Here is a 26,681-nt window from a genome sequence, read left to right as displayed (position 1 = left end):
GCGGTATGCTTTCAAAATGGTCATTGTACTGTGACTGGGTAAATGCGGTGGTCTTTGGCAATGGCTCCATGTAGATGTATTACTTCTTTCTACACCTTTCCTGTTTGACTGTCTGTTTTGCTTACCAGCATGTGCATTATGTTTATATACCTCTGCGTCTTGGTCTATGACGGGCTGACTGCATGTTACACTGTACCTCAAACCTTTCGGTCTGTTCATCTGTGTGAATGACGACAATCTACTCGGCTGTGTGCTTGATGTTGTAGGTGTGCTGATCGTGTGTGCCTGAGAATATCTAGGCATGTTTCTCTTTCTTGAGCACATGTGATCTAAGTGAGCGCGTACATATACATCTGGGAATTGTTTCTGTGTCCATGCACTATATAAAACTCACCCTTATAAGCCTTATCACTGTTTCTTTGCTTAACACCTTACTTAAATCTTTCAAGTCTATGTCTCAAGTCAAGTGACATCTGTGTCTCTAAACTGTTATTGCAGTCGGATTTGTACAAGTTTTCATCCAGGTTTTAGGACTATAGCATTAGGGAAATAATTAAGTGATGGAAGTCACACTACGCATGTATTACAAATTTTACACAATTATTTTGAAGTGTGATCCGAGCGGAGGAAGTGAATTATTAATTTCAAAACAAACTACTGTAGATATCAGGAAGAATTCGTTTTTTTGTTATATTTTTGTAGTGGTGATTTTGATTACAATCCTTGGGTTCGATCTGCAAAAAGCAGGAGCAAAATCGGATTTAAAAAAAACCTAATGCTTTAGATTTTTGTTTTGGTCAGCCCTGTTTGCTGCTAAAATGTGGAAATGATTAACATAAATAATAATACGTTCAACACGTAGGAAACAAAAATAGGCCAGTGTGATGGCCCACACCATAACAGTCCATATATAAAACAGTATCCATCTAGCTTAGCCGGCATTGTATCGGGATCAAGGTGGAGGAGGTTGTTGTTAAGGGGCAGTTGTTAGCTGTCCAAGAAGATGGTTGCTCTTTGAGAGAAATTATATTCCAGTGGAGGACTCCTGGCATCGCAAATCGCCTGAATTTGGATGCAGGTCTGGAGTTTTAAGCTGCTGAAGGGCTGCTAATAGGAGTTGGCTGTGCAGCTGAAGGAGGTGGTCATCAGGATCTCTGGGGACAACTGACAATTTGAGAACTTTTACCAGGGGGTTGAATGAGTGGTGGGCACAAATAATGGTGCGTTTCTTACACTCATCCTTTTTGATGATGTCTGAAGTATTAATTAGGGTTTATGTCAGGAAGAACAAGTGGTGATGATGGATTTAAGACCCAGTATGACAAAAGGTACTATATGTGTTATTCATGTTGTTGCTGTTTCCCCTGTAAACTCCTCCCACTCAGTGATCTATTTACCACATGTTTGTCTATGGCACCATAGCTAGAATAAAAGAAGAGCAAACATGCAAAACTTGTTGTTTCTGAAATGGAAAAACAATACCTTGTCCATTTTGTTGTCATCATTTTGGTTGCTTATAAACAAATTAGGATGATTCCTTGAGGGTTTTTTTGAGGCAAAAAAAAATCAAATGTTAATGGCTATCAGTTCTGTCTTTGAACGCTATAAATGTTAACAAATGTTTGAAGATGCATATGTCTTTAGATTCAGGTGGCTGAACTGACTGCAGAAAAGCACAGACTTCAGGAGCAATTGCGGACATGCATGGAGCAACAGCAACGAAATACAAACGCTTACCAGCAGAAAATTGCATCTTTGCAGGATGCGTACACTATGGCAAAGGTAGAGTTGAAATCTCTTTATTTGGCAACCTAGCATTGTACCCATGGCACAAATAAATTGTGATAGTTCAGCAACTCCCCTTCAATTACCTGCCGCACTTTTTCCACCAACTCTCTTACCTTCCCTCCATCTCCTACATACAGTCTCTAAAGTTGCTGAGCCCACTGCCCTGCAGAAGACTGGCAGGCCTCAGTCTCCAAACACTGCAGTATACCTACCTCGTGGAATGTGCCACCTTTGGATTCAACCAAACTCCCTGTATTTCCGTTGGGACGGTATGTTAAATGATGTAAGATTGAACAACCTAGTGCAAGGAGAATAGTACAGTTCTCTACATTTTCTTCCCTGATTCTCCACCTTCATTTCCAATGAAGGGGGTCTTTCAATACAGTCTTGGTAATTCCTCCAGTTGAAACATTGTTTCTCCTTGTGTTCACCAGAACTGTAGTGCACTATTTACACTTAGTCGAAATATCTCCCTAGGCATAAGAATGCATCCCCCCCCATATTTAAGCTATTCATATCGATGACAGTTACATCCTACCTCAGGGTAGGTCGCTTCTCCAGTATTACATCTTTCATAGATTCACATGCTTGTATCTTCCCCGTCGTCATGGTGGGAGTCTCACGGTAACAGAATGACCAAGCAGTATCATAGAGAAGAAAAACTGCATAGAAAATCCCCATAGGGGCTGTATTATTTGGTAACCAGACCATATCTTTGTTTGGACCAAAAGCCAGCCAATCAGCATTGCTGCCCTGCCCTCACACTCCCCAGCAGAAGCTTCCTGCCTCAGATTTCCAACCGCCTTCGTGTGATAAGGAGTCTCCCTGAGCTCTGCTCAGTTTTCTTCTGTTCCTGAGTGAACTTTTGACCTTTTGGAATCTTGTTTCCTGTCTTCTACATTAAGGTACTGTGTGTACTTATTTCTCTTATAATGGCTGACGGCTCTAAAAAGAGGCTGTTCAGGCCATGCAGGTCCTGTGGGAAGGCCAGACTGTTCTCTGAGGACCCACATGAGGACTGCCTTTACTGTCTCCACCCTAAACACCTGGTGAAAGACTGTAAGTTTTGTAGAAAATTTTCTGACAAAACTAAAAGAGACAGAGAGGCTAGACTACTGTTATGGCTTCAGAAGAAGAAGGCCACATCAGGCTCAGATTCTGAGGAGGGATCTTCTCATTCAACTCCCAAGAAAAGAAAGGCTTCTGTTTCTGTGGAGAGAGTGGAGTCTAAAAAGAGTAAAACTAAGGAGAAATCAACCGCATCTCTTCCTATTACTCCTGTGGTGGGACAGTCCAGTCTTAAGGAACCTGGGTCTGCACCCTCTACCAGCTCGCTGGCTTCTGCTCCAAGATCTGTGGTGAAGACTTCGGCTCCGTCAACGACGACTTCGTCGACGACTGTGGCTTCGTCGACGATAAGGTCTAAAGCTACGTCGACGACTGCGACGTCTACGATTACAACATCGACGAGTAAAATCTCAATGTCGACGAACAGGCCGTCGACGACGACCACGACGACTCCGTCGACGACAGGTTCGACGTCGAAGATGTCTACGGGGGCCCCGTCGACGAAGGTCCCGTCGACGAAGGTCCCGTCGACGAAGGTCCCGTCGACGAAGGTCCCGTCGACGAAGGTCCCGTCGACGAAGGTCCCGTCGACGAAGGTCCCGTCGACGAAGGTCCCGTCGACGATGGTTCCGACGACGGTGGTTCCGTCGACGAAAGTCCCACCGACGATGGTTCCGTCGACGAAAGGCCCGTCGACGACGGTTCCGTCGACGAAAATCGTGCTTTCTTCCGCAAAAGCATTCAAATCACCGCAGTCGAAGACCATGATCTCGATCCGGTCTTTTCAGTCTACAAGGGGTTCATCTACCATCAGTGAAGCTGCAGAGTTCACCTCGTGGACAAAGATTTCACCTTTGCCGCCGTCCTCATTGCTAGAGCAGGACTCAGATGGCGAGGAGTCCTCAGGTGCCGCCTACAGTCCTTCTCAGCTGCAGATAAAGAGCCAAGACACGGATGAAGAGGAGGTTTATTCCTTCAAGGACAGACCACAATCTTCCAGATATGAGTCATTTCAGGAATCTGGTGATTATGATGAAGAAGAGGAGGAGCAGCATGAGGACTCGAGGGAGGAAGATCATCAGGAGACGATGTCTATACCCCTCAACCTTGTCTCTGATCTTAGGTTGATGTTGAATGACTACTACCGTCGCTTCCCAGAGGCGAATTCCTCGCAACCAGCTAGGCAGACGCCTTTCTCTCAGACACCTGCAGCACCTGCTCAACAAGAACAGGGGGTGAGATCGCCGCAGGTTGTTACTATAAGGGACGACCTTACGGAATCCGACGAGGATGAGCAGCCTGAAGAAGGAGAACTCGTTCAGGATGCTTCAGGACAGGAATGGGACGAATACATTTTACCATCGACTGCATCGCCTGAACCACTCAAATCTACCTCCCCTCCTCAAGATATCGGAGGTTTTCATGATCTCATGGAAAGGGCGGCCAAAAGATTCAATCTGGATGTTGAGGTACAACAAACGGATTGTTTCTTGTATGACTTCAAAGATGAAAACAAGAGGTCGCTTCGCTCTATTCCAATTATCCCTCACATCTGGGAGGAGGGTCTGAAGATCTTGAAAACACCTGCGTCTATTGCGGTCTCAGTTCCCCGCATTGACAAGAAATACAGAGCCCCAGAGTCCACAAAAGCCTGCCTCATTGGGCACCCCAGGCCTGAATCAGTTGTGACGCAGGCGGCACAAAGAAATTCTAAGAACCCGGTGGCTACTTCCCTAGTGCCACCTGACAAGGAGGGAAGGAGAATGGATGGAGCAGGTAAGAGGTTTGCAGTCATGGCTGCCTCTACCATTAAAGCGGCAAATGCTATGGCACTGCTTGGACGATACAACAGGCAAATGTGGTCTGATATTGCACCCATACTTTCTGCTCTTCCAGAGGACAAAAAGGAGGAAGCGGCAGCCATTCTTAAGGAAGGCTCTAAATCTGCTGCCGAATCTATCGACATCGCCATGGATATTTCGTCCATGGCCTTCAGGCAGATGGCGGGAGCGGTTTCGCTTCGCAGACAGGGCTGGCTCAAGGCGACGTCTTTTCGTCCAGAGGTACAGGCGAAAATCGTTGATATGCCTTTTGACGGTGAAAACTTATTTGGAAAGCATATCGATGAGGCGTTGCAAGGCATAAAATCGGACACGGATACAGCTCGAGCGCTGGGATCACTTCAGCAAGGAAGGTTTCAGTCCTTTCGGAGGAGAGGTTCAAGAGGTCAATTTAATCAAAGATCCTCTTTTCAATCCAACCGATATCAGCCGTACAATCAGCAGGGATATCGACAGTATAACACTAACAACCAATTCAGGTCCTCCAACTCCTCTTACCAACAACAGTCCAGAGGCAAATCTAACGCCAGGGGGAAACCTCAGCAGTCTAATAGACGTCAATGATTTCAGGCCGGCGCTCCCCACACAACGGATCCACGACAAAGACCACTATCTGTCTCAATTTTACAACAACTGGATGTCCATTACATCGGACAAATGGGTTTTAGATGTCATAAGCAGGGGCCACATTCTGGAATTTGTGGAGATACCTCCGGATCAACCCCCAGTACTCAGGCTCAGCAAACATCGCCAGGAAATGCAGAAGGAAGTTCTCTCGCTTCTGCAAAAGGGAGCCATAGAGGAAGTGCCGCAACATCTCAGAGGGAAAGGCTTTTACTCGCATTTCTTCCTCATCAAAAAGAAACAAACCCGGAAATGGAGGCAGGTATTGGACTTAAGGGATCTAAATCGATACATAAAAAAGATACCCTTCAGAATGTTATCGTTACAAGAAATTCTTCTACTGATAAAACAAAACGACTTCATGGCCTCCTTAGATCTCATGGATGCGTACTTCCATATTCCAATTCTTCGGAAGCACAGGAAGTATCTCAGATTTGTTGTGGAGAGTCGCCACTTCCAGTTCAAGGTCCTGCCATTCGGACTCAAGTCAGCCCCGAGGGTATTCACCAAATGCATGGCCCCGGTGGCAGCCCATTTAAGACTGCAAGGGCATTACATTTACCCATATCTGGACGACTGGCTGGTGACAGGTCCATCCTTCAGGGAGGCAGAAACATCTCTTCAGAGCTGCATCCGGCTGTTTCAGCGATTGGGCCTGAAGACCAACTTAGAGAAATCCTCGCTGACTCCGGCCAAGGGCATCCAGTTCCTGGGGGCATGGATATGCACCAGTGCAGGGAAAGCCTACCCTTCCGAAGAACGAATGGGAAAGATCATGAGGCTAACGGCAGCTCTTCAAGCAAAAAGGTCCACTTCCGTGAGGATATACAAATCCATGTTGGGGATGATGTCATCCTGCATCCCTCTGGTGCCAAACTGTCAGCTTCGAATGAGGCCTTTGCAGGAACAACTGGACGAGCAGTGGGCCCAGGCCAAAGGTACCTTCGAGGATCGCATTACCATCACGAGCCATATGAAGGTGGCAATGTCATGGTGGAAGATTCGAAAGAACTTGGATCAAGGCTTGAGCTTCATTCCTCTAGATCACGACTTCATGATGACAACGGACGCTTCGCTGAAAGGATGGGGTGCGCATCTTCAGGAGCTGGAAATTCAGGGCCTTTGGTCAGACTGGGAAGCTCAGCTTCACATAAACATGTTGGAGCTCAAAGCGGTGTTCCTAGGTCTTCAAGCATTTCTCCCCAGAATACGCCAATCGTCAGTACTGATCCAAACGGACAGCACCACTACCATGTTTTACCTTCTAAAGCAGGGCGGTACGAGATCCAAACAACTGTCGACATTGGCGCAAAGAATCTGGAAATGGCTCATAACCAATGGAATTTCAATTCAGGTTCAGCATATTCAGGGAGTCCTCAACACACGGGCGGACGCCCTGAGCCGTACTACCAAGGCGATGCACGAGTGGGAACTACACCACACTCAGGTTCGCCTCTTGTTTCAAAGGTGGGGCACTCCCACATTAGATTTGTTCGCAACGCAAAACAACTCAAAGTGCGTTCAATTCGCGTCCAGATACCATCAACAGGGCTCCAAGGGAAATGCATTCCTCATGGATTGGACAGGAAGGTTTGCATACGCGTTCCCTCCCTTCCCGTTGGTACCGCGAGTACTGCGCAAAATGAGATTGGAACCGTGCCGGATCATACTGATAGCACCAGCCTGGCCGAGACAGGCGTGGTTTCCAGACCTACTTCTTTTGTCGAGGGGCGAGAAAATCCAGCTCCCGACATTTCAAGACCTCATCTCCATGCAAGAAGGGCAAATTCTGCATCCGAATCTACAATCTCTAAAATTGTCAGCATGGAACCTCACGAGCGGGAGTTTCAAAATCTAGACATTTCACAAGAATGCAGACATGTTCTCTCACAGGCTAGAGCTGTATCAACAAACAAAACATATGCAGCGAAATGGACACGTTTCTGCCATTGGTGCAGCAGACAAAACTTGCATCCGTTTGAAGTACCACCTGAAGGTATCCTCCCTTACCTGCTGTCACTATCTAAGGCAGGTCTGTCGCATGCCTCGGTCAAGGTACACTTGGCAGCAATATCGCGCTTCAGGCGGAAGCCAAATGAACCATCTCTCTGGTCCTCCAGGATAATAAAGGAGTTTATCAAGGGACTTTTTAGGGTTTATCCACCCATCCAACGCCCTCCTGTGCCGTGGCACCTCAACACAGTACTATCACAGCTTATGAGGCCTCCTTTCGAGCCTATTCACAAGTCAGATTTGCAGTTCCTGTCATGGAAAACGGCCCTCCTTCTCGCCTTAACATCAGCAAGGAGGGTTAGTGAAATCCAGGCCTTTTCAGTGGAGGAACCCTTCTTACAATTTCGTCAAGACAGGGTTATCCTAAGGACAAATCCTACCTTTATTCCCAAGGTGGCAACATCTTTTCACCTCAATGAACCCATTATTTTGCCTACTTTTTTCAGCAATCCTTCATCGGAGGCAGAAAGAGCCTTACATTCTTTAGACATTTCCAGATGCCTAAAGTTCTACATTGAAAGGACAAAAACGTTCCGCAAGTCCAAGCAATTGTTCATTGCTTTTGAAGGGCAAAGGAAGGGTCTTCCTTTGTCAAGACTGAGTATTGCCAGATGGATCTCCGCAGCTATCCTGAAATGTCATGAAAAAGCGGGGAAGCCGCTAGATTCTAAGGTACATGCACATTCCACAAGGAAGATGGCAACTTCGATGGCCTTGTTTGCAGGAGTGGCGCTGCCTGACATCTGCAGAGCAGCGACGTGGAAGAGCGTGCACTCTTTTACGAGACACTACTGTCTGGACACTGCGTGGAAAGAGGACACGGCAGTGGGACAAGCTGTTCTGAAACGTCTTTTTCAGTAAGGTATGACATAATGGCATGTTTTGTTGTCTATGCAATACTTTGATTTATGTGTCAACATGCATTTATCGTATTTCGTATATTATGATGTGTATTGTTATACCTTTGTCTTACGGCAGAGCTTCCTTTTTTAGTTCTGTCCTGGAAACGCTACTAATTTGGTGAGCACTGCTTACTACTCTGATACAAGCATGTGAATCTATGAAAGATGTAATACTGGAGAAGGAATTAGTTACTTACCTGTACACTATAGTTCTCCAGTATTATCTTTCATAGATTCACATGCGCCCGCCCGCCTCCCCGTTTCTCAGGCAGATCCTGTTTCTCGGTATTTATCCATGTCTCTCACTCGGGGACGGAAATCTGAGGCAGGAAGCTTCTGCTGGGGAGTGTGAGGGCAGGGCAGCAATGCTGATTGGCTGGCTTTTGGTCCAAACAAAGATATGGTCTGGTTACCAAATAATACAGCCCCTATGGGGATTTTCTATGCAGTTTTTCTTCTCTATGATACTGCTTGGTCATTCTGTTACCGTGAGACTCCCACCATGACGACGGGGAAGATACAAGCATGTGAATCTATGAAAGATAATACTGGAGAACTATAGTGTACAGGTAAGTAACTAATTCCTTCCCCACCGCGGCAGCGCCACCTGTGCCAGTGACCTCCTCCTGCCAGCCGCCTGCTCTGCTGCCTCGCTCCTCGGCTGTCCTGCGCCGACTTTTCCCGCCTTGCTCCGCTCCTGGTCCCCTCCTGGGAGACCTTCCCTGTGTGCCAGTGTCTGCTGCCCCTTCTTTATTTTGTGCCCCTGTGTGCCAGTGCCTGCTGCCCATTTTTCTTTTGTACCCCCATGTGCCTGTCGCCCTTTTCTCTCTTTTTGTACTCTTGGAGCTTTTTTGCTCGCCGCTGCTCCCCCGTTTTCTCGCTGCTGCCTCCCGTGCAGCTCCGCCCCCCCGTGCCCATTCGCTGACCTGCCCTCCCACCTCCCAGCTGCTCCTCCCTCCCTCTGACCCTCATATGAAAGCCGCACAGCGGCCGCACCGCTGGCGCGCCAAAGGCAAGCCCGTCTGCGCCCGTCCGCGCCTGGACCGCGCCCAGCGCCAGAACCCCTAGCCCCAGCCGTTGCCAGGGAACCCGACTGAGGTACGACACCGCCACCCTCATCGCACTCCGCACAGGACGACCCGCCGCCTGCCACCCAGCCACCCCGAGGCGCACTCATGGACCCTTCACCTGCCAAGCATGCAAATTCTCCTGCCTCCGAACCTGCACCCCGCCCACCGAACGCAGCAACAACAACAACAACAGCCACCTCAAGTGCATCCTCCTCAACACCTGCTCCGTCCACAAACACGCCGTCGAACTCTGGGAACTCCTTGATACAACAGCACCATCACTTCATCACGGAAACCTGGATGAATGCCTCCTCGGCCCCCGACATTGCCATAGCCATCCCGGACGAACCGCGTCGTCAAAACTGGAGGAGGCATCGCCATCATCTACAAGAACACCATCAGCGTCACGACCAACGCCGAAGACACACTCACTGCCGCCGCCGAACACCTACACTTCCAAATCCACACCGACCCCCAGACCACCCTGAGAGGAACGCTCATCTACAGGCCGACGGACACAATTCTGCGAAACCATCACCGACTTCATCAGCCCGCACGCCCTAACCTCACCAGAGTACATCCTCCTAGGGGACCTGAACTTCCACCTGAAAACAACGACAACAACACCACCGCCCTGCTCGACAACCTCGCCAACCTCGGACTCAAGCAACTGGTGGACACCCCCACCCACTACGCCGGCCACACGCTCGACCCCATCTTCTCGGACAGCAGCCACGTTGCCTTCAACCATTCCACCGGACTACACTGGACCGACCACAGGTGCATCCACTTCACCTTCAAGAAGACCACATCCCACCACCACACGCTACAGATCCCCCGCAGATGCTGGAGCAAAGTCACCACAGACCAGCTGACCACATCGCTGAGCCAGAACCCACCTGCCCGACACCCCTGACACCGACAACGCAGCAGACAATCTCGCACAGTGGATCACCAACTGCGCCGACGACCTCGCTCCACTGAAGAAACCCCCAGGCAAGACTAGCAACAGAAAATCCTCATGGTTCACAGACGCCCTCAAAATCGCTAAGAAATCGTGCCGAACCCTCGAAAAAGCCTGGCGCCACAAGCGGACATCAGAAAACATGACAGCCCTCAAGAGCGCCACCCGCGAATACCACCAGATGATCCGCACCACCAAAAGGACAACAGCTCCCACAACAGCAAGGAACTCTTCAGCATCGTCAAAGAGCTCTCCAACCCCAGCGCCAGCAAAAACTACATCACACCGTCGCAAGACCTCTGCAACTCCCTTGCCACATTCTTCCACCGCAAGATCGCAGATATACACGACCGCTTCGGACGCCACACCCCGCCCCCAGCCACCAAACCAACGACCCCCACCACCACCCTCAGCGCATGGACCCACATCAGCACTGAAGACACCACCCGCGTCATGAACACCATCCACTCCTTCAAGAAACACCTCAAGACCTGGGTATTCAAGCAGTAGCGGGAACCCCCCTCCCCCCCTTTCCTCAGCGCCTTGAGACTCTCACAGGTGAGTAGCGCGCTCTACAAATGTACTGATTGATCGATTGATTGACATTACTCTGAGTTGCTTTTGTAAATTGTTGGGACAGATTTATTAAACAAATGTGTACACTTATGTCCTGTAATTGGTAATGTCTATTAAAAGATGATTGCTTTTTTCTTCGTCTATGTCACTTGAAAGGGTTAACACTTTTGCATGTCTCCACTACTTATAATTACGATTCAGCAGTTTGCTACTTCTGTCTATTGCAGTTGAATTTGTATTTTCAAATGTGATTGGGCTGGATAATGACTTTTTTAGATTTATTTTGTTTTTACAGCCATTTTGAAAATCCACAGGAATGGGAGGGGGTGTACTATGAGAGTTGGCCAACTTGAGGGAGGGAGTGGGGGTGTATGCAGAAGCATCAAAAACGTGAGTAGCAGACCAGGATAAAATGCAGAAAATAGAAGGTGATTCAACAATTTCCCCTTTTCGTTAATCATTCTCTCCTCCTTGTTGTCCTTTCCATTTTTTTGGGGTTGGTTGTTTTCTCTTTTGCAGCATCCAGTATTCCTTTTAAATCAATCGCTTTTAAGTTGAGGAGTGTTATTCTAATCACCATGTGCAGTTGTGACTAATTCAGAACTTTATTATTATTTTTTTCCTAGTAGTTCCAGGTTATAATACCGGGTTTTGGCTATTTTTATTTTATCTTCATCTATTTGAAAACGTTACGATTTTCAGTCCCTCTTCAACTTCCATTGTTTGCAATTTTTTACATCGTTCTCACAATTGGCCACAGTTTTCATCATCAGTTGTGTTAAGTAATCCTATCCTGTGCAATGAAATCTTTCATTGAGTATAAATAAGGCGAAGTATGAAAGAACTAGCACAGATCTACGTTATGACAGGAGTTGCACAATATATTTGAATGAGCCAGATGCTTGGAGATTACTCAAGTCACTTATGTATAAATTGTATTCACAGTGGATTATTATATTCTTCAACAATGCTGTAAATAATAATGTGTAAATTCTTTCGTATGATGCAATACTTATTGAGACTATCATTTCACTAATGATGGATATGATTTCCGTTTAGATAAAGAATGTGGTTGAATTTTGAATTCTGGATGTCTACTCCATAAATGAATTGCTTTTATTAAGATACACGATCTGTGCTTGAGGCTGACTTTAAACATAGATTATTGAGCAGAGGACAGTTATTAATTTGCACTAATCATTTTAAATGTATGCCATTATGAACATGGCTTTTACTGTAAACAAGTCTATTTGAGTAGAGCTGAAATATGTTGGTTCTTTGCTATACTGTCTGGTGAATAAAAGCACTGCACTGCAACGAGCTCAGGTTGTGTGTGTGCGTCCTTGCTGCAGTGGTGTCATCTGTCATGTGATTTAACGTAATTAATGATAGAATATGTGAGGTCTAAAGCAGTGCATGGTGGGGAGGCAAGTTATAGTTAGCTCACCGAAATATATCCGATACATTTCAGTGTTAATTTGTGTTTAAGTGTTAGTTGTTAACTCACCTAACTGTAACGTTAATTTAACCTTTGTGGGTTTTATTGTGAATTGCTAGGGTTTTTAACATAAGCTAAGATCTTATTACCAAACTATAGCGTCACTAAGTTTTGGATGCTCCAGTAAATGCCTTGGTTTTACAATTTTATTTTATATTAGGAAAGATCATATTACCACATCTGATTATAATGTCAATCTGATAGCGACATCTAGCCGCAGAGTCCTTTCCTTTGAATTTCCCAGGCATCAGACTGGATCCAGAAGATTTTTAATTGAGCAGTACCCTTTCTCGCGGTTAGGTGGCATCCAACTTTGTGGCGTCTGAGTCACCTATGTAGGCGCCATCCCAGCACTCTGATGTCTATTCTTTTCTTACCAGTATGTACAGAGCCGTGACAAGAGCTACCCTCTTGTCACTTTGTGACAGGCTTTTTTTGACGTTTTGTCCAATATTTTTGGGATGTCAAGAAGACTCCTGTATTCAAACTGTGCTGCACCTGTCACCGCGCCATGTCAGTCACAGATCCACACCTGGTTTGTCTTTGGTGGCTGAAGCTCGACCACGACTTGAAGTCATGCTCCGACTGTCAGACCATGTTCCAAAAGCTCTGAAGAAGCGCTCTCCAAAGCTGCCTACGGCCTGGCATTTGGCAATGGGTCGTTTGCCCTGGAGGTCTCGTTCTCTGTCTCGGTCGAGAGGAAGGTCTGGGCACCGCTCCGGGAGCCATAGTCTTAGAGTTGATCAGGTGAGAAGCGTAAAAAACACAAGAAGTTGAAGCTTCGACTTTTCCTTGTCGGTCGGCGATGCTGGAGACTCGACCTTAAAGCCCTTGATCGGCTGAAACTGATCCTGCATCTGTTCAGTGCTTCCCCGCCTTTCTGGGAGCCGGAACAATCTCCGCCCAGCTCAAGGAATTTTATGATGCCATGTGCCTCATATTTGGGCAGCCTGACCCTCCCAGTATTCCTTCGGGCCCCAGAGGCTACGAGGATGCTTCATAGGGTTCCGCACCAGCAGGTCTGGCCCCAGCACAAAAGCCCTTTGATGGTACCAGTGTATTCAGAAACAAGGCAGACGTGGCTTTGGAGCGCTTTACAAATTCCTGTGCTACGAACAAGTCCTTGTCCTCTTAGTGGCATACGTTCCCTGTCTGCCTTTTTCCCCTTTCGTGGCTATGGAATGGGCTTTCAGCTGCACCAGCCATATCCCTACCACAAGACCTTGCAAGTTCAGCAACTTCTACACAGCCCTTGGCGTGGCTCGTTTGACCCCGCCCTCTTCAGCCTCAGCCTCCAAACCTTCCTAGTCTAGCCCTTGAAGTTTATGGGCGCCCAGTTGGTGGCAAGATCAGCCATCACCTCCACCACAAGCAAAACATCACGTCGGACAGGTGGATTCTTCAAATATTCCGAAGGGGCTACTCCCTCCCCCTTGAGTCTAGCCCTCCCTCCATTACTTCAACTTACAACCGGTTGATGGAGGATCACCTAAATCTGCTTCAGGAGGAAGGCATGACTCTTGGCCAATGGAGCACTATATAGGGTTCCGGCACCAGAAGTAGTCTGTGGTTGCTATTCCTGCTACTGTCTGGTCCTGAAGAAGGAGATGGTTCTGCTCCCTATCCTAGATCTCAGAGTGCTCAACTACTTCCTCAAAAAGGAAAAGTTCAAGATTCTCACTCTGGCGCAGGTCTTGTCTGCCATAGACCCAGGAGACTGGATGGTATTGTTGGACAAGACGCCTATTTTCACATTCCCGTTCTGCCTGCTTATCGGCTCTACCTGTGGTTTGCGGTTGGCCACGAGCACTCCCAGTTCACGGTGCTCCCCTTTGGCCTTACCAGCGCCCCTCTGGAGTTCACCAAAGTGATGGTGGTGGCTGCAGCTCATCTGCACAGATCAGGAGTGCCCGTCTTTCCCTATTTTGCTGACTGGCTGTTAAAGGCGGGCTAGCTCCAGGCTGTCGTCTCCCACCTCCAGATTAGGTTGAACCTCCGGCTTTAGCTGGAGTTCACTATCAATGTGCCAAAGTCATGCCTGACTCCCTCTTAGTCGCTCCCTTTCATCGGAGCTGTTCTGCACACAGTGCAGTTTTGGGTCTGTCCTCCCAAGCAGCAAATCCAGGTTATGATACCGATGTTTCAGCCTCTATCCTGGATTTCGGTGGAAATTAGTCTGAGACTGCTGGGCCTCATGGCCTCCTGCGTCCTGCTTGTAACACATGCTAGATGGCCTATATGGGCTCTGCATTGGGACCTGAAGTTCCCATGGGCGTAGAATTAGTGGAATCTCTCAGAAAAGATTCCAAATCTCGGAGGGAACTACATAGGACCTGCAGTGGTGGCTGACCAACCATGATTGGGTCTCGCGCAGACACCTTTCCCAACCAAATCACACAGTAGTGAAAGATGCGTCACTCCTGGGATGGGGCGGCCATCTGGGAGAGGTGGAGATCAGAGGACTCTGGCGGAATCCGGACTCCACATCCACTTGCTGGAGCTCTGAGTTATATTCTTGGCATTGAAAGCTTTCCTTCCTAAAATCAAGGCATAGCTGTTTCAGGTGCCATGTGGTACTGCAACAAAACAGGGCGGAGTTTGGTCGTATACCCTTTTTCAAGCAGCCCTGCGTCTCTAGATGTGGCTGAAACAGCAGAGCATGTCCCTGTTGGTTCAACACCTGGCAGGATCACAAATACGTCTCCATCCTGATGTGGCCCAAGGTCTCTTTCAGCAGTGGGGAGACTCTTTGTTAATCTGTTTGGCTCCGCTGAGAATGTGCAATCTCAGCAGTTTTGCGCGTTGTAGTTTCCAAGGCAGCTCTCGCTCAGAGGCTTTTCGTCTTGAATGGAGCCTTTCCTCTTTTAGCACTCCTGCCCAGAGTGTTCAAGAAGATCAGCGACTGGGCCCAAGTCATTCTTGTGACTCCAGTCTGAGCACGGAGAGTCTGGTATCCTGAGCTTCTCCAATCAAGTATCGATCCTCCGATCAGGCTGCCCTTTTGGAAGGATCTTCTGTCGAAACAGCAGGGGAGGGTCCTCCACCCCCAGCTATCAACTCTACGCCTTTTTGCGTGGAGATTGAGAGACTGCAGTTTATAGCATTCAACCTTTCTCCCGAAGTCTGCAATGTTATTTTGGCAGCCAGGCCTCCCTCTACCAAGACCGTGTGCACCTGCCAGTGGCACAAATTTGTAAAATATTTTACAGAAATGTCTTTTGATCCTCTTTCTCTCTCCCTATCTCAGGCCTTAACTTTTTATTTTAACCCTTGTCCAGCAAGGCTCTTTCAGCCTTGTCTGCCTTTTTTAAGAATGCCAGACCAACCCTCTTTATTTAAATCCCCTATTGTAAATAGATTTCTCAAGGTGCTTATACATATGTTCCCACATGCCCCTTTCATCATGCCTCAGTGTTACCTTAATTTGGTTCTCACCTTCCTGATTTGTGCTCAGTTCGAACCTCTGCACAGCTGTCCCCTTCAGCTGCTTACCATCAAAACAACCTTTTAAGGGGCAATAATTTCTGCCAGGAGTGTGAGCGAATTGCAGGCTGTCATCTAAGCCTCCTTACCCGACCATCTTCCCTGATACGCTGATGCTATGCACTAGGGCCTCTTTCTCACCGAAAGTGGTAACACCATTCTATGTGGGGCAATCTGAAGGTTTGAGGGCTCATTCTCATTCTACTAGAGCGAAGTCTGCTACCATGTACATGTAAATGTAAATGTAAATGTGGGTGTACTTGTAAAGCGCACTGCGACTCCATGGAGTATCCTGGCGCTGAAGACCGCTGGGGAACCCGACCTGGTTTTCCCTGTGAGATGGTCCCTTTCTGGGTATCTCCAAGGTGAAACCAGGCATCCCCGGCGTCTGTGGGGGGCCGTTGTAGAGATGAGACAAGCTTAATGCCCAGAGTTGCCGAGTGTGTTCCCTGGTTAGAGTAGGCACCGAGGCGAGAATTATCGAGTCCGTTTTGACCCTGGTCCACGATCCTGCCGCGTCGGGAATTGAACCCTGGTCCCGGGCCGTTCTCTGCTTACGGGTCTGCCGCCTCTAACCAGTGAGCTCCACTCCATGGTGTTAAAACATGGAGTTCCAGTCCTCGACATTTGTCAGGCAGCAGCGTGGGCATCCCTGCACATGTTCACCAAGCGCAACTGCCTGTAAAGTCCAGTCTACAGGGAAAGCCTTTTTAGCTGCTCTGTCCTGCAGGACTTCCTGGTCTAAACTTGTCCATCCTCCGGGGATGGTATTGTTTAGGTATCTATTCAAAGGTAAGGAATATGCGGCTAGATCTCTCTATCAGATGGACAAGTTACTTACCTTCGGTAACGCCTTATCTGGTAGAGACATTGTCTAGCTGCAGATTCCTTACTGACCAACCCATTCTCCCCGCACTGCGGACAGGTTTTAAGGGTAAGTGCTGTTCCCTTTCAAAGCCCTAGTTGTTCATAACACATTAATGTCAGTGCACTCCATGGCTCCGTGCTCCTGGTGTGATAAGACGTGTAACTGACATCAGCAGGCTGAGGTGGCACCTAAATAGGTGATGCATATGTCACAACAGCTGAGACAACACCACGCAGAGCCGACTGATCCACTTAACGGGGCAAAAGGGTATTGCTCAATGAAAAGTCTTCCGGATCCGTTCAGACAACTGGAAAATTCAAAAGTAAGGAATCTGCAGCTCGATCATGTCTCTACCAGATAAGGCATTACCGAAATTTTGTAACTTGTCCAATTAGCCTCTGCTTTTTTCAGAAATATTTTACTATAGTCAGCCAAAACCTCCACTGCGCACAACTTTCAGCCATTTGTGCTGAGGGATTGGCACAGGCCCACTCCCCTGCTGGTGGCCACCCTACCATAGCCTGCCCTCCATGGTCCGCTTGCCTCCCCTTTCCCCCTTGCTTCCTTTGTTCTCTGTCTTCATGTCCAAGCCGCTCCCTTTGTTTTCCTATACCCCCCCCCCGCCCTGCATGGTCCGATGTGTTGCCACCCCTGCATAGTCCAAAGTGTTACCACTGCCTCTCCCGCTTGCTCTCCATGGTTAGCTTGATGTCCCTGCCTTCCATTATCCGAGGCCCTGGTCCTTCTCTGCTACTACCCTCTTTGCCCCCTGCCCTCCATTGTCTGTTTATGTACTAGAAGAGAGGACAAGCGCTAATGCAGGAAGGTACTATTATATTTAATGCCAGTATCCAGTGTGCCCTAGATGCAGCTGGTACAGGCAGAGACGTCTTCATAACTGTTATCCTCTATCGTGTTCTGCTGCCATGCATGGCTTAGGGTGTCGTACAACCACAGGGGCCCACTCATTAAGTGCCATTGAATGGAGGGCATCTGTTTAGCCCTTATGTAGATAGCATGCTTGAAAAAATTAAAATAGGTAGTGCGGGTCCTCAACACCACCCAAGATTGACTTCCAGAAATAACAATACAGAGCAGGAGCTAAGGCGGCAACCAACGCTCATCGCAGGGGTTTCCACCACCAGCAGTCCTCTAAGAGGGACACACCTTAAGGGCCTATTGGTCAATTTGGCTAATGGGCGCAGTGGCAGAATCAAAGATAAATAATGCTTTTGCAAGGTCACCTCCAAGCAGTGACTTACCCATCATTTTCCCCCCACCTGATTACACATCACCTCTCTGGTAACCTCCAACGAGTGGGTCCTATCCATCATCCAGAAGGAATGCTGCTTGGAGTTCCAACCCACACCACCAAACCTACTACCGTGGCAGCATGCAGTGAGTCAAGACCAACACAGACTCTTGTGAGTGGAGGGTACAGGCTGTTCTCAGCAAGGGCACAATCACACTGGTAGCCCTTCGGCAACAGGATCAAGGAGAGCCTTACCAGAACGTTCACATTCCCCACAAAGATGGCAGCCTGCGGCCAGTCCTTGGCATCAGGCCGGTGAATTGCTCCTTCCTTTGCGCAAGGAAACTACATGGTGACCCTCGACCTCATGGATGTCTGCTTACACATTGCTATACATCAGGTGCACCACTGCTACCTGCACTTTGTGGTAAGTGGACTGCACTACCAGTTCAAAACTCTGTCTATCAGGCTCACAACAGCCCCAAGAGTGTTCACTAAGTGTTTAGCATTGGTGGCATCCTGCCTAAGTCACAGCCCAGTACAACTGTCCCCTTACCTTGGCATCTAAAGAGGAGACGCTGACAATAATGCCTATCTCAGACTCCAGCAGCACTGTCCTTGTTGCTCAAGTTAGGCTTCACACTAAATGCCAAAAAGTTGCACCTTGAGCCTCTGCAGGTCCAACATTTTCTGGGGCCTGTATTAAACACTGTGACAGGGAAAGTCTAGCAAGAGCAAGGGTGAATGATAACATTTCAAAAGCTGTAGCCTGTTTTTCAGACACCACACCCAATGTTGGTCAAGACAGAAGGCAGGGGTTACAAGCAAATACTCAATGGGAAGCTCAATGTGGTGGTGGACCTGACAGCTCAGCAAAGCCTTAATTGGTGCACAAACAAGCTGTTATGAGGTGGGCAATTCCTGTTCCCTGAGCAGTAAGTGACTATTGCCACAGACCCCGCACTGGTGGATTGGGGCGGGGGTGGGGTGGCGTAACACATCCAAATGTTAGAATAGGATTGTCTGAGGGTAAGCCTGAAGTTTTTACCTAGGGCATTGTTCCCTTTTCATGTAAAGCAAACAATGTAATTGCCTGTTTTCTTTCCATGTCCTCAAACTGTAGCATAGTAGGCCCAATACACATTACAAGTAAATAGGTCACTAATGTACAACATTGATCCTTGCGAAAGACAAAACAATTGTTTGTGAACATTGCAAAGCCTCACTTAGAAAACCCCTTTTTAAAAGAAGACGTTGTCAGGTCAATAGTTAAATGTATACAAACATGTTTTGCTAAGGTAAAAGCACACTGCATATTTCACCAAAAGCACAGTCCACTAGAAATAAGGGAGAAACCATGGCCTCATAGGAAGCATCTCATTATCAGACATGTAAAGCTGATACAGGGTCAACAGCACACCTGTGCAAAGCATTACTGTGTGGAAGTCACACTCATCAGTAGACTTTAATTGAGCAAACTGTGTTTAGAGGCAATATTCCAGATACCAGCATCATCTGCTTACTAGTCACCGCTTATGCGAGAAAACTGCTGTAGTCTTTGCAGAAAAGGTCGATCTAAAGTAGCACATGCTATGAACAATAAATGTTGTGTAACCTGTAGCTATCGGTTTTTAACTTATTGTGCTGTAGATTCACATTCGCCCACCCACTTTCCTGGATGCGAGCTATGATCCCAAAAACGTATATATTCACAATGCACTATGCAGAGTCATAGTTATTCTGCTCTGCTACACTCCACTTAAAATACTCCACTTCTGGGGGCTAAACTATCTGAGGAATTGTCTTCGGCCTGGTGCATTGGGTACCAAGACAGGAGTCAAAAGGTATTTTGCGACCGAAGATTTATTTGAAAAAAACACTACATGGCAGAAGTATGCCCATCATGTGGATTTACAACAAAAGAAGCTACAATCTGATGGTGACAGGGTACTGAGAAATGTTATCCTTTCTCAAAATGCACCAGTGTGTAGAACGGGTAGTTTACAATGCAGTTGGGACTATTTACAAAACTGATCAGTTTTAATGTGGCACCATTTACTCTGTAGTTGTGACATCTATGCTTAACTGAACCTGCTTGCACTGGCTATGTCTTGGTTTTTGCATACTATGTACTGTTTGCTGTCATGTTTAAGTCAGAAACCTAGTTTGCAAACCGCGCTAGTGTGCAATTACCTGATTTCTTCTTAAGATTATACATGGACTATCCTGCTGTGGATTGTATAGAGGCTGCATCATAGCTGTGTTAACAATTTGGATGCTGGTTGATAAGTTTTTTTCATGTATGTGTGACTGACTCCTAAAATTCACACCTGCATGCATAAAAATTTTTGGGATTTTGAACCTCAAGATTCATTAAAAAAAACAGGCCTTTTCATGCCAGGCAATAAAGATCTGTAACTGTCTCCTACCCAATCTCAGCGTGAGAACATGTGCTAAGAGCTCTCAAAACACACTAATTTTCATCAAACACAACCTAATTTGTTCTAATCCCCCCCCCCCCAACTCCCTTTTCCCCACCCCCTGGTGCATTACCCAGTTTTGTAGTGCCAGTCATTTAAATATGTTTGTAGTACTTTGAGGATTGTAAGAGTGAGGTGTGTAAAGTGAAATTGTATATTGTGATGTTATTTATACCCAAATTTACTCATCACTAATTATAGTCTAATAAGTCTGAGTAAAGTTAATGTGCCATCTTTCTCTCTTCATTTGAATTCTCTCAGATCCTCATTTAGCTAACAAAACATGTTCCCTATTTTTTGCAGGCAGATCAAGCAGCTGTTAGTGGTGAATTTGAAAGCTACAAAGTACGGGTTCATAACGTTTTTAAACAGCAAAAGAATAAATCATCCTCTCAAATTGAGAATGAGGCTGTCAAACAAGAAAGGTAAATACATTACTTTGACAATTTACAGTTTAGTCTCAGAATCCTAATCATGTTCACCTAGCTATCTTCAGAGTGGACATTACTTAACTTCTTTTTGAGATATTGGGTTGAGAGGGAAACATGCAGATGATTGCTAATTAGAATCTTGCTATACTCAAAGGGTGTAAATCACTGCACTGTCCAAGCATTTCTACAATTCGATCTGTTCTGCTTACCCATCCCTTTTGCGTGACTTTTTAAGAAGGATGTCTCTTGCTCTAAAGCTTTGTAGCTTTTTTGGAAAATGATATGCTGAGTTTGCCATAACGATTTTAGGTTTTATTCTTCACGAATTCTGTTAAGTCCTACTAAATAAATTCTTGCTATTCCATGCTGGCGCTCCATTTCCATTTGGGTCCGGCATACGCCCCCTTCCAAATATTATCAAAATCACACATTTGCAATCTCTAAGGCCCATGCTCAATACTGCTCTACTGGTCTAGGCATTCTACCTGCAACCCCACTTGCGCTTTCCCAGCTTTCAGTAAAAATCTAATTTCTAAATCCCCCAATAGTAGGCAACTTCAAACGTGCGTCCTTCAACCCTTGAACTGCTGCAAAACTGGGTAACACCCTCTTTTATTATTTTATGTGGGAATTGTTACTCACCCAAACTGTTAAGGATTCTCCACTACATATGGACCAAGGTAGTGCCATTGACTACACATTACAATTGGAAGGACTTGTTTGTCTGCTAGAATCTAATAGTATGCAGTTTCAAATTAAAAAAAGACGAAAATGATATTGGCATAGAAAATGGTCTATTAAGCAAATATCTTTATAATGGAAAATAGGAAAAAAGGCCAGCAAATTGAATTTTGAATGAAAGCCCGTGAAGAAAATGTAAGTTGGAATAGCAAGGAAAGGGGAATGAAATCCAAGGCTATCAGCTATGAGTTACTCTTAAATTCGCCCCCTGTTATGAACTATACTAGCCATTGTTTTCACATTCAATATTTTGAAAGAGGTCGTTAGCAGATCTCTTGAATTAATACGATACTCAAATTATACCTGAACCAATACTTTTTTTGCTGGTTTCCAGTGATGCAAAAATGTCATGTTTGCCATAAATCAAAGTCGTTAGGATCCAGGCCTAATCCTATCAAAATCAGTGTTACAGCCAGTAATAATGAGGCGTGGTTCAGTATTTGCCTGGTCCAAGTATGAACTGAATCTAATATCCTCACTCCTCTAGAAAATGTCTGAATCTGCTGACAGTTTGAAGCAGTATCATCAGATTATCCGCATGGAGGGTTGCTTCGGCCTATCATGTCAATTGTTGTTCATTCATGCATGTTCATTCATGAAAAATTTTCGGTTACCTCAGAAATAATCAGTTCTATTAATATTCACCGATGCTGCAGTTTTAATAAATTTATACCATCTCTTACTGGGATAGGATTCTGGTGGGGCAGTTATTTGAATTGTAAATCATCATTTGTTGCCTTTTTTATGAGTTACCCATTCCAGCTGATCTTTCATTTGGTCTGGGGCAATTCAGCAAAAGTTTTTTGTCTGCACCAATAAATTTGTATTCAACACAAACCAACCAGTATATTCATACCTATTTTCTAATCCAACCATGAAACTGTTATCTGTCAGTTAATCTGTCTAATATATTTTTGAATCACTTTTCTGTGGGACATCCTAGATATTGTCATGCCGCGTTGGCCAAAAATCTTATTTACTGCATTATAGATTTTAACTTTGACCACGTTACTCCTCATGATTTTAATCTGGATTAAGTTAAATATTATTCAAGTGGGCCACCAAATTGATTCCATTCCAACCCTGGCTTTCACAAAGCAGCCTTTGGGTATTCTGGTTACTTGAATTGTCAGCACCTTAGTAATCTGAACCAAGAAGTTTGAAGATTGAACTGAGCTTTTATCGGATTGAGGTCTTTTTCTCATTATTATTTTTAGTTGTGGATTGATCAGATTTTTTTTCAATATTAAGTGTGATGTTTGTAATGTATAATCAGATTTTATTCTACCCATTTTTGATCCATTTGTTTGTCTGGTCCATACGCTGGGCCAGGGAGGGAGGGAGGGAGGGAGGGCGGGAGGGAGTGTGTGTGTGTTCATTCCCTGACTCTACTCCTGTTTAGGAAAGAAGCCACTCTCAGAACCCAGCAATCTGTCCTATCATCTATTGACTGTATCATTGCCTTAACACTGTACAGCACTGCTGCATTTCAGTTAGGCTCATTCAATACACATAACAAATACCCACATATTTCTGCGTCCCTCCTGTCCACTCATACTTTTTTTTTTTACGGACTTTTATACAGCGCGAACTTGCCCCGGTACCAGGCATCAAAGCGCTTTACATAGTACCAGTTGCGTTACATGAGGACACATTCATTTTTGTTAGGCACGGGGAGATTACGTGATTTGCCCAGAATCACAGGATGTTTAGCGTCCTATCCGAGACTCAAACCCGGTTCCCCAGATCGGAGGTCGACCGCCCTAGAAGTTAGGCCAACAACTCGCCCCATCGACATACTTCTCTACATAGATACAGTTTAACCAGCGTGGTTCATTTTATATTGTGCCCTTAAAAAAAAAGAAACTTATCATGATAGCTATTTTAGTTGCAGTTTAGTGTTCTTTACACACATCTGCATGTGAACAATCACCTCCTCATCCAAGCCATGTTGTGTAGATGTTCTTTTTTTTGCTACATATAGAACATAGCAAACTTGATCAATAATGGATCACAATACTGGCTTCTGAATTATCCACAATTAATCTATTTTGATAATTTGAAGACTAGAAATTTCTTCAGCTCACCAGGTATTAGGTTGTCAATGTTTATTATAACAACTGTGCTTGTACCGGTTTCCCTTTTAAATTCCTTTTCACATTAAAAATTCTACAAAACAGAGATAAAGGTGGCCTTGCAGCGTGATTTGCACTACTCTGCCGGTGACATGCTGGAAGTAACGTGGTCAAAACACATTTCCTACTCTGATGCTGGCTTCTGATCACTCACATGCTGTACCTGTTGTGATGGAGTGCAACATTCTTAACCTTTAAAAACGTTTAACACCACCCTTTTGAAGAATATGTTTCTGGCCATTCTAATAGTGGTTTTCCTTTTAGCCCTTGAGATGAAATCATTGTTTTTTTTCATCACCTACGTACAGTCTTAAGTAAAAAGTGCCATTTCATGTCTGCCTTTATTTATGATATTGATAATGGTCTCATTCTGCCACATTTCACCTAGTCATTAATGCTATAAAGCTGATTAGTTTACAGTTGTCTTGTCTTCTCCAAGTTCAGTGTGCCACATTCTTGTTGAACTGTAGCCTTCTGTAAGTACATTGCTGAATAAACTTTGGTTTTGAATTGAAGAGGAGTTAAAATGAGAATGCATGGGTAACGACTTGTGCAGTCCGAGTGTGCATTTGTAAACTTTTCGTACTTGTGCTGTGTGTGTAGAATTTTGTTCTGAAAGCTAATACCACAAGTACATGACTTACCCAAACAATGTGTGTTTAATATAAGTTACAAAAACAGGCTAATACCCATTTTTGGAATTTTTGTATTTTAGAGAACATTTGGAGATGATGTTAGAACAACTGAAACACAAGTTGCAAGATTCTCAACATAATCTACAAATCAACACAACTGAGCTCCAGACTTTACAGGTGGATCATGATACTCTGCTGGAAAGACATAATAAAATGTTGCAGGAGACGGTGGCAAAGGAGGCGGAACTTCGAGAGAAGTGAGACACTCTACTTTTACATATTGCACTTTACATGATCTTTGAGCTCCAACAGGATAGACTATTTTTCCTGCATGTATCCTTCCTGGACTCGCATGTTGTGCATTATTTCACTTTCTAGGGGTTGGGGCCTGGGCCCCGAAGTGCTTTAAAAAAAAAATGTTAATCTGTGGGCATCATTGACCACCATTTGGTGGTATGTCCATCCCCTATGTGACTTCAGGCGGTGCCCCGGTTGTTCCTGTGCATAGTCACCAGTACAATGACAAGATATTGGGGCCCTTCCTCTCTTTTCTCCTGACAGGGGACCCCACCGGTACCAGCTTTGTGGTCAGGGAATGAAGGCAGGTTGGATCATAGAAAATTCTGTCCCAACTGCCACCACCAGTTTGCTTAACGAGACGCCCACAAAGTCTGCAACCTCTGTTTCCCAAAGGGTCATCACCGCGTTCGTACCCAAGACCCTTAAGGTACGTCAATGAGAGAGAGGCTGGAACACTACACCACCATGGTTAGCACCCCACGGACGTAGGATTTATTGAAGGATTTTGGCCTGTGACGACGATGAGAACATTGAGGAAGCCAACAGCATGAGGTGAAGAACCAGACTCCGCTAGCTACGCGTCTGACACAGAGAAAAAACAAACAGTGAAGAAAGCGCCAAAGGACACCAAAAAAAAGAAACTCAAGATAACCAAACCGCTGAAAGGCCATGAGTCGAAAGCCCTAGACAAGAAGTTCCAAAGAGCAGCCTCGGCGCAGAGACAATCGTCGAATAAAGGTAAGCCAAAACCCAAAGAGCCACACAGATCTCGACTGAGGGATACAGATGGAGGCAAGTCACCATTAAAACCTTCAACAGTACCATCCGCTCGAGAGAGGACGAAAGATAAGAGCAAGGTTTTGTGATGGTAGACCGCTCGAGGTCGAAGAGTCTGTCACCGATGGTAGACCCCAAACCAAAAGCGCTTGAGGTCGAGCGCAACAAGAGCAGGCTCGAGACTGATATGGCCGCACTCCTGCAAAAGAAAGAGTTTGACTCCTTGAAGGATTTCCGAATCCCTGCCAAGCCTTCGACACTGATCGAAACAGAAGATGACCAGTCTGCTTGGGGGTTCCATGCAGGCTCCAGCAACTCCCGAACCTTGCGAAAAGGATCAGAAAGAGTTCTAGGAACTCAAGGAGGCCAAAGAGCTAAGCGGGTTCGACTAAGAATCGTGGCACAATCTCGACCCCGAATCCCAAGTAGCAGGAGTGGGCAACTACCCTTTCAGGCCATCTCCACCAGGCGACCTTTAACTGTACAGCAACCTCATTAAATGGGCTGCTGAAACATATTGAGTCCAGCTGGAGGAAGATAAAGTAGACTAATGTTTTCTTCTAATGCCATCCAACAACGGGAACCTATATCTACCAAAGCTACCCTGCATACTGTACTAAGGAAACAAGGCATTATGGGAACCAGCCACTGCCAAGGGTGTAACACCTAGAGTAGAAAAGAAATACCAGCCTTCTACTCAAGACCCTATGTATACCCAGGGTAACGCTCCTGCGGATTCGATAATTGTAGCTTCCAAAAGGAAGTGGAACAATGCCCACACTTCCGCAGGGCTACCACCTGAAAAGGAGAGCAAGAGAGTGGACCTGGAGGGAAGAAAAATGTAGAGGGAGATTGCAACCCAGTGGCAGAATGCTAACTCTAACGCCATCCTAAACAGATACAGCCACTGATAATGGGAGAAGATGGAGTCCCTCGTGCATCCACCTCCCAGAGTTGTAAAAGAAGAGGGCCAAGGCAGTGATGCAAAAGGAGAGAAACATCGCTAACACCTGCCTGAAATCAACCTTGGATGCTGCAGACACTGCCAGCAGGCAGAAGTGCAAAGCCAAGCCACTAACAAGATATGCCTGGCTCAAAGTGTCTGGTTTCTAGCCAGTGGTACAGGCTTCAATAATTTCTATGCCGTTTACAAGAGATGCTTGGACAAGTGGTGGATGAGTTCCTACTACAACTAAAAAAGGACAACAAAACCGCCACAGCAATGGGGGCTCCAC

General features: G+C 46.0%; 1 protein-coding gene across 1 annotated transcript in view; it reads left to right on the top strand.

Annotated features, from left to right (window-relative positions):
• Positions 1-26,681, top strand: part of GCC2 (GRIP and coiled-coil domain containing 2) — a 413,631-nt gene that overhangs the window by 279,053 nt on the left and 107,897 nt on the right. Inside the window, exons 16-18 of the mRNA XM_078658140.1 lie at positions 1,645-1,782; positions 20,731-20,852; positions 24,450-24,626. Of these exons, the coding sequence (XP_078514266.1) occupies positions 1,645-1,782; positions 20,731-20,852; positions 24,450-24,626 (437 nt within the window). The remainder of the gene's footprint in view (positions 1-1,644; positions 1,783-20,730; positions 20,853-24,449; positions 24,627-26,681) is intronic.

Source organism: Lissotriton helveticus, chromosome 8 (genome assembly GCF_964261635.1).
Source record: "Lissotriton helveticus chromosome 8, aLisHel1.1, whole genome shotgun sequence".
In the NCBI taxonomy this organism is placed as follows: Eukaryota; Metazoa; Chordata; class Amphibia; order Caudata; family Salamandridae; genus Lissotriton; species Lissotriton helveticus.
The sequence above is the reverse complement of the archived record's forward strand: the minus strand, read 5'-3'. Positions and strand labels throughout refer to the sequence as shown.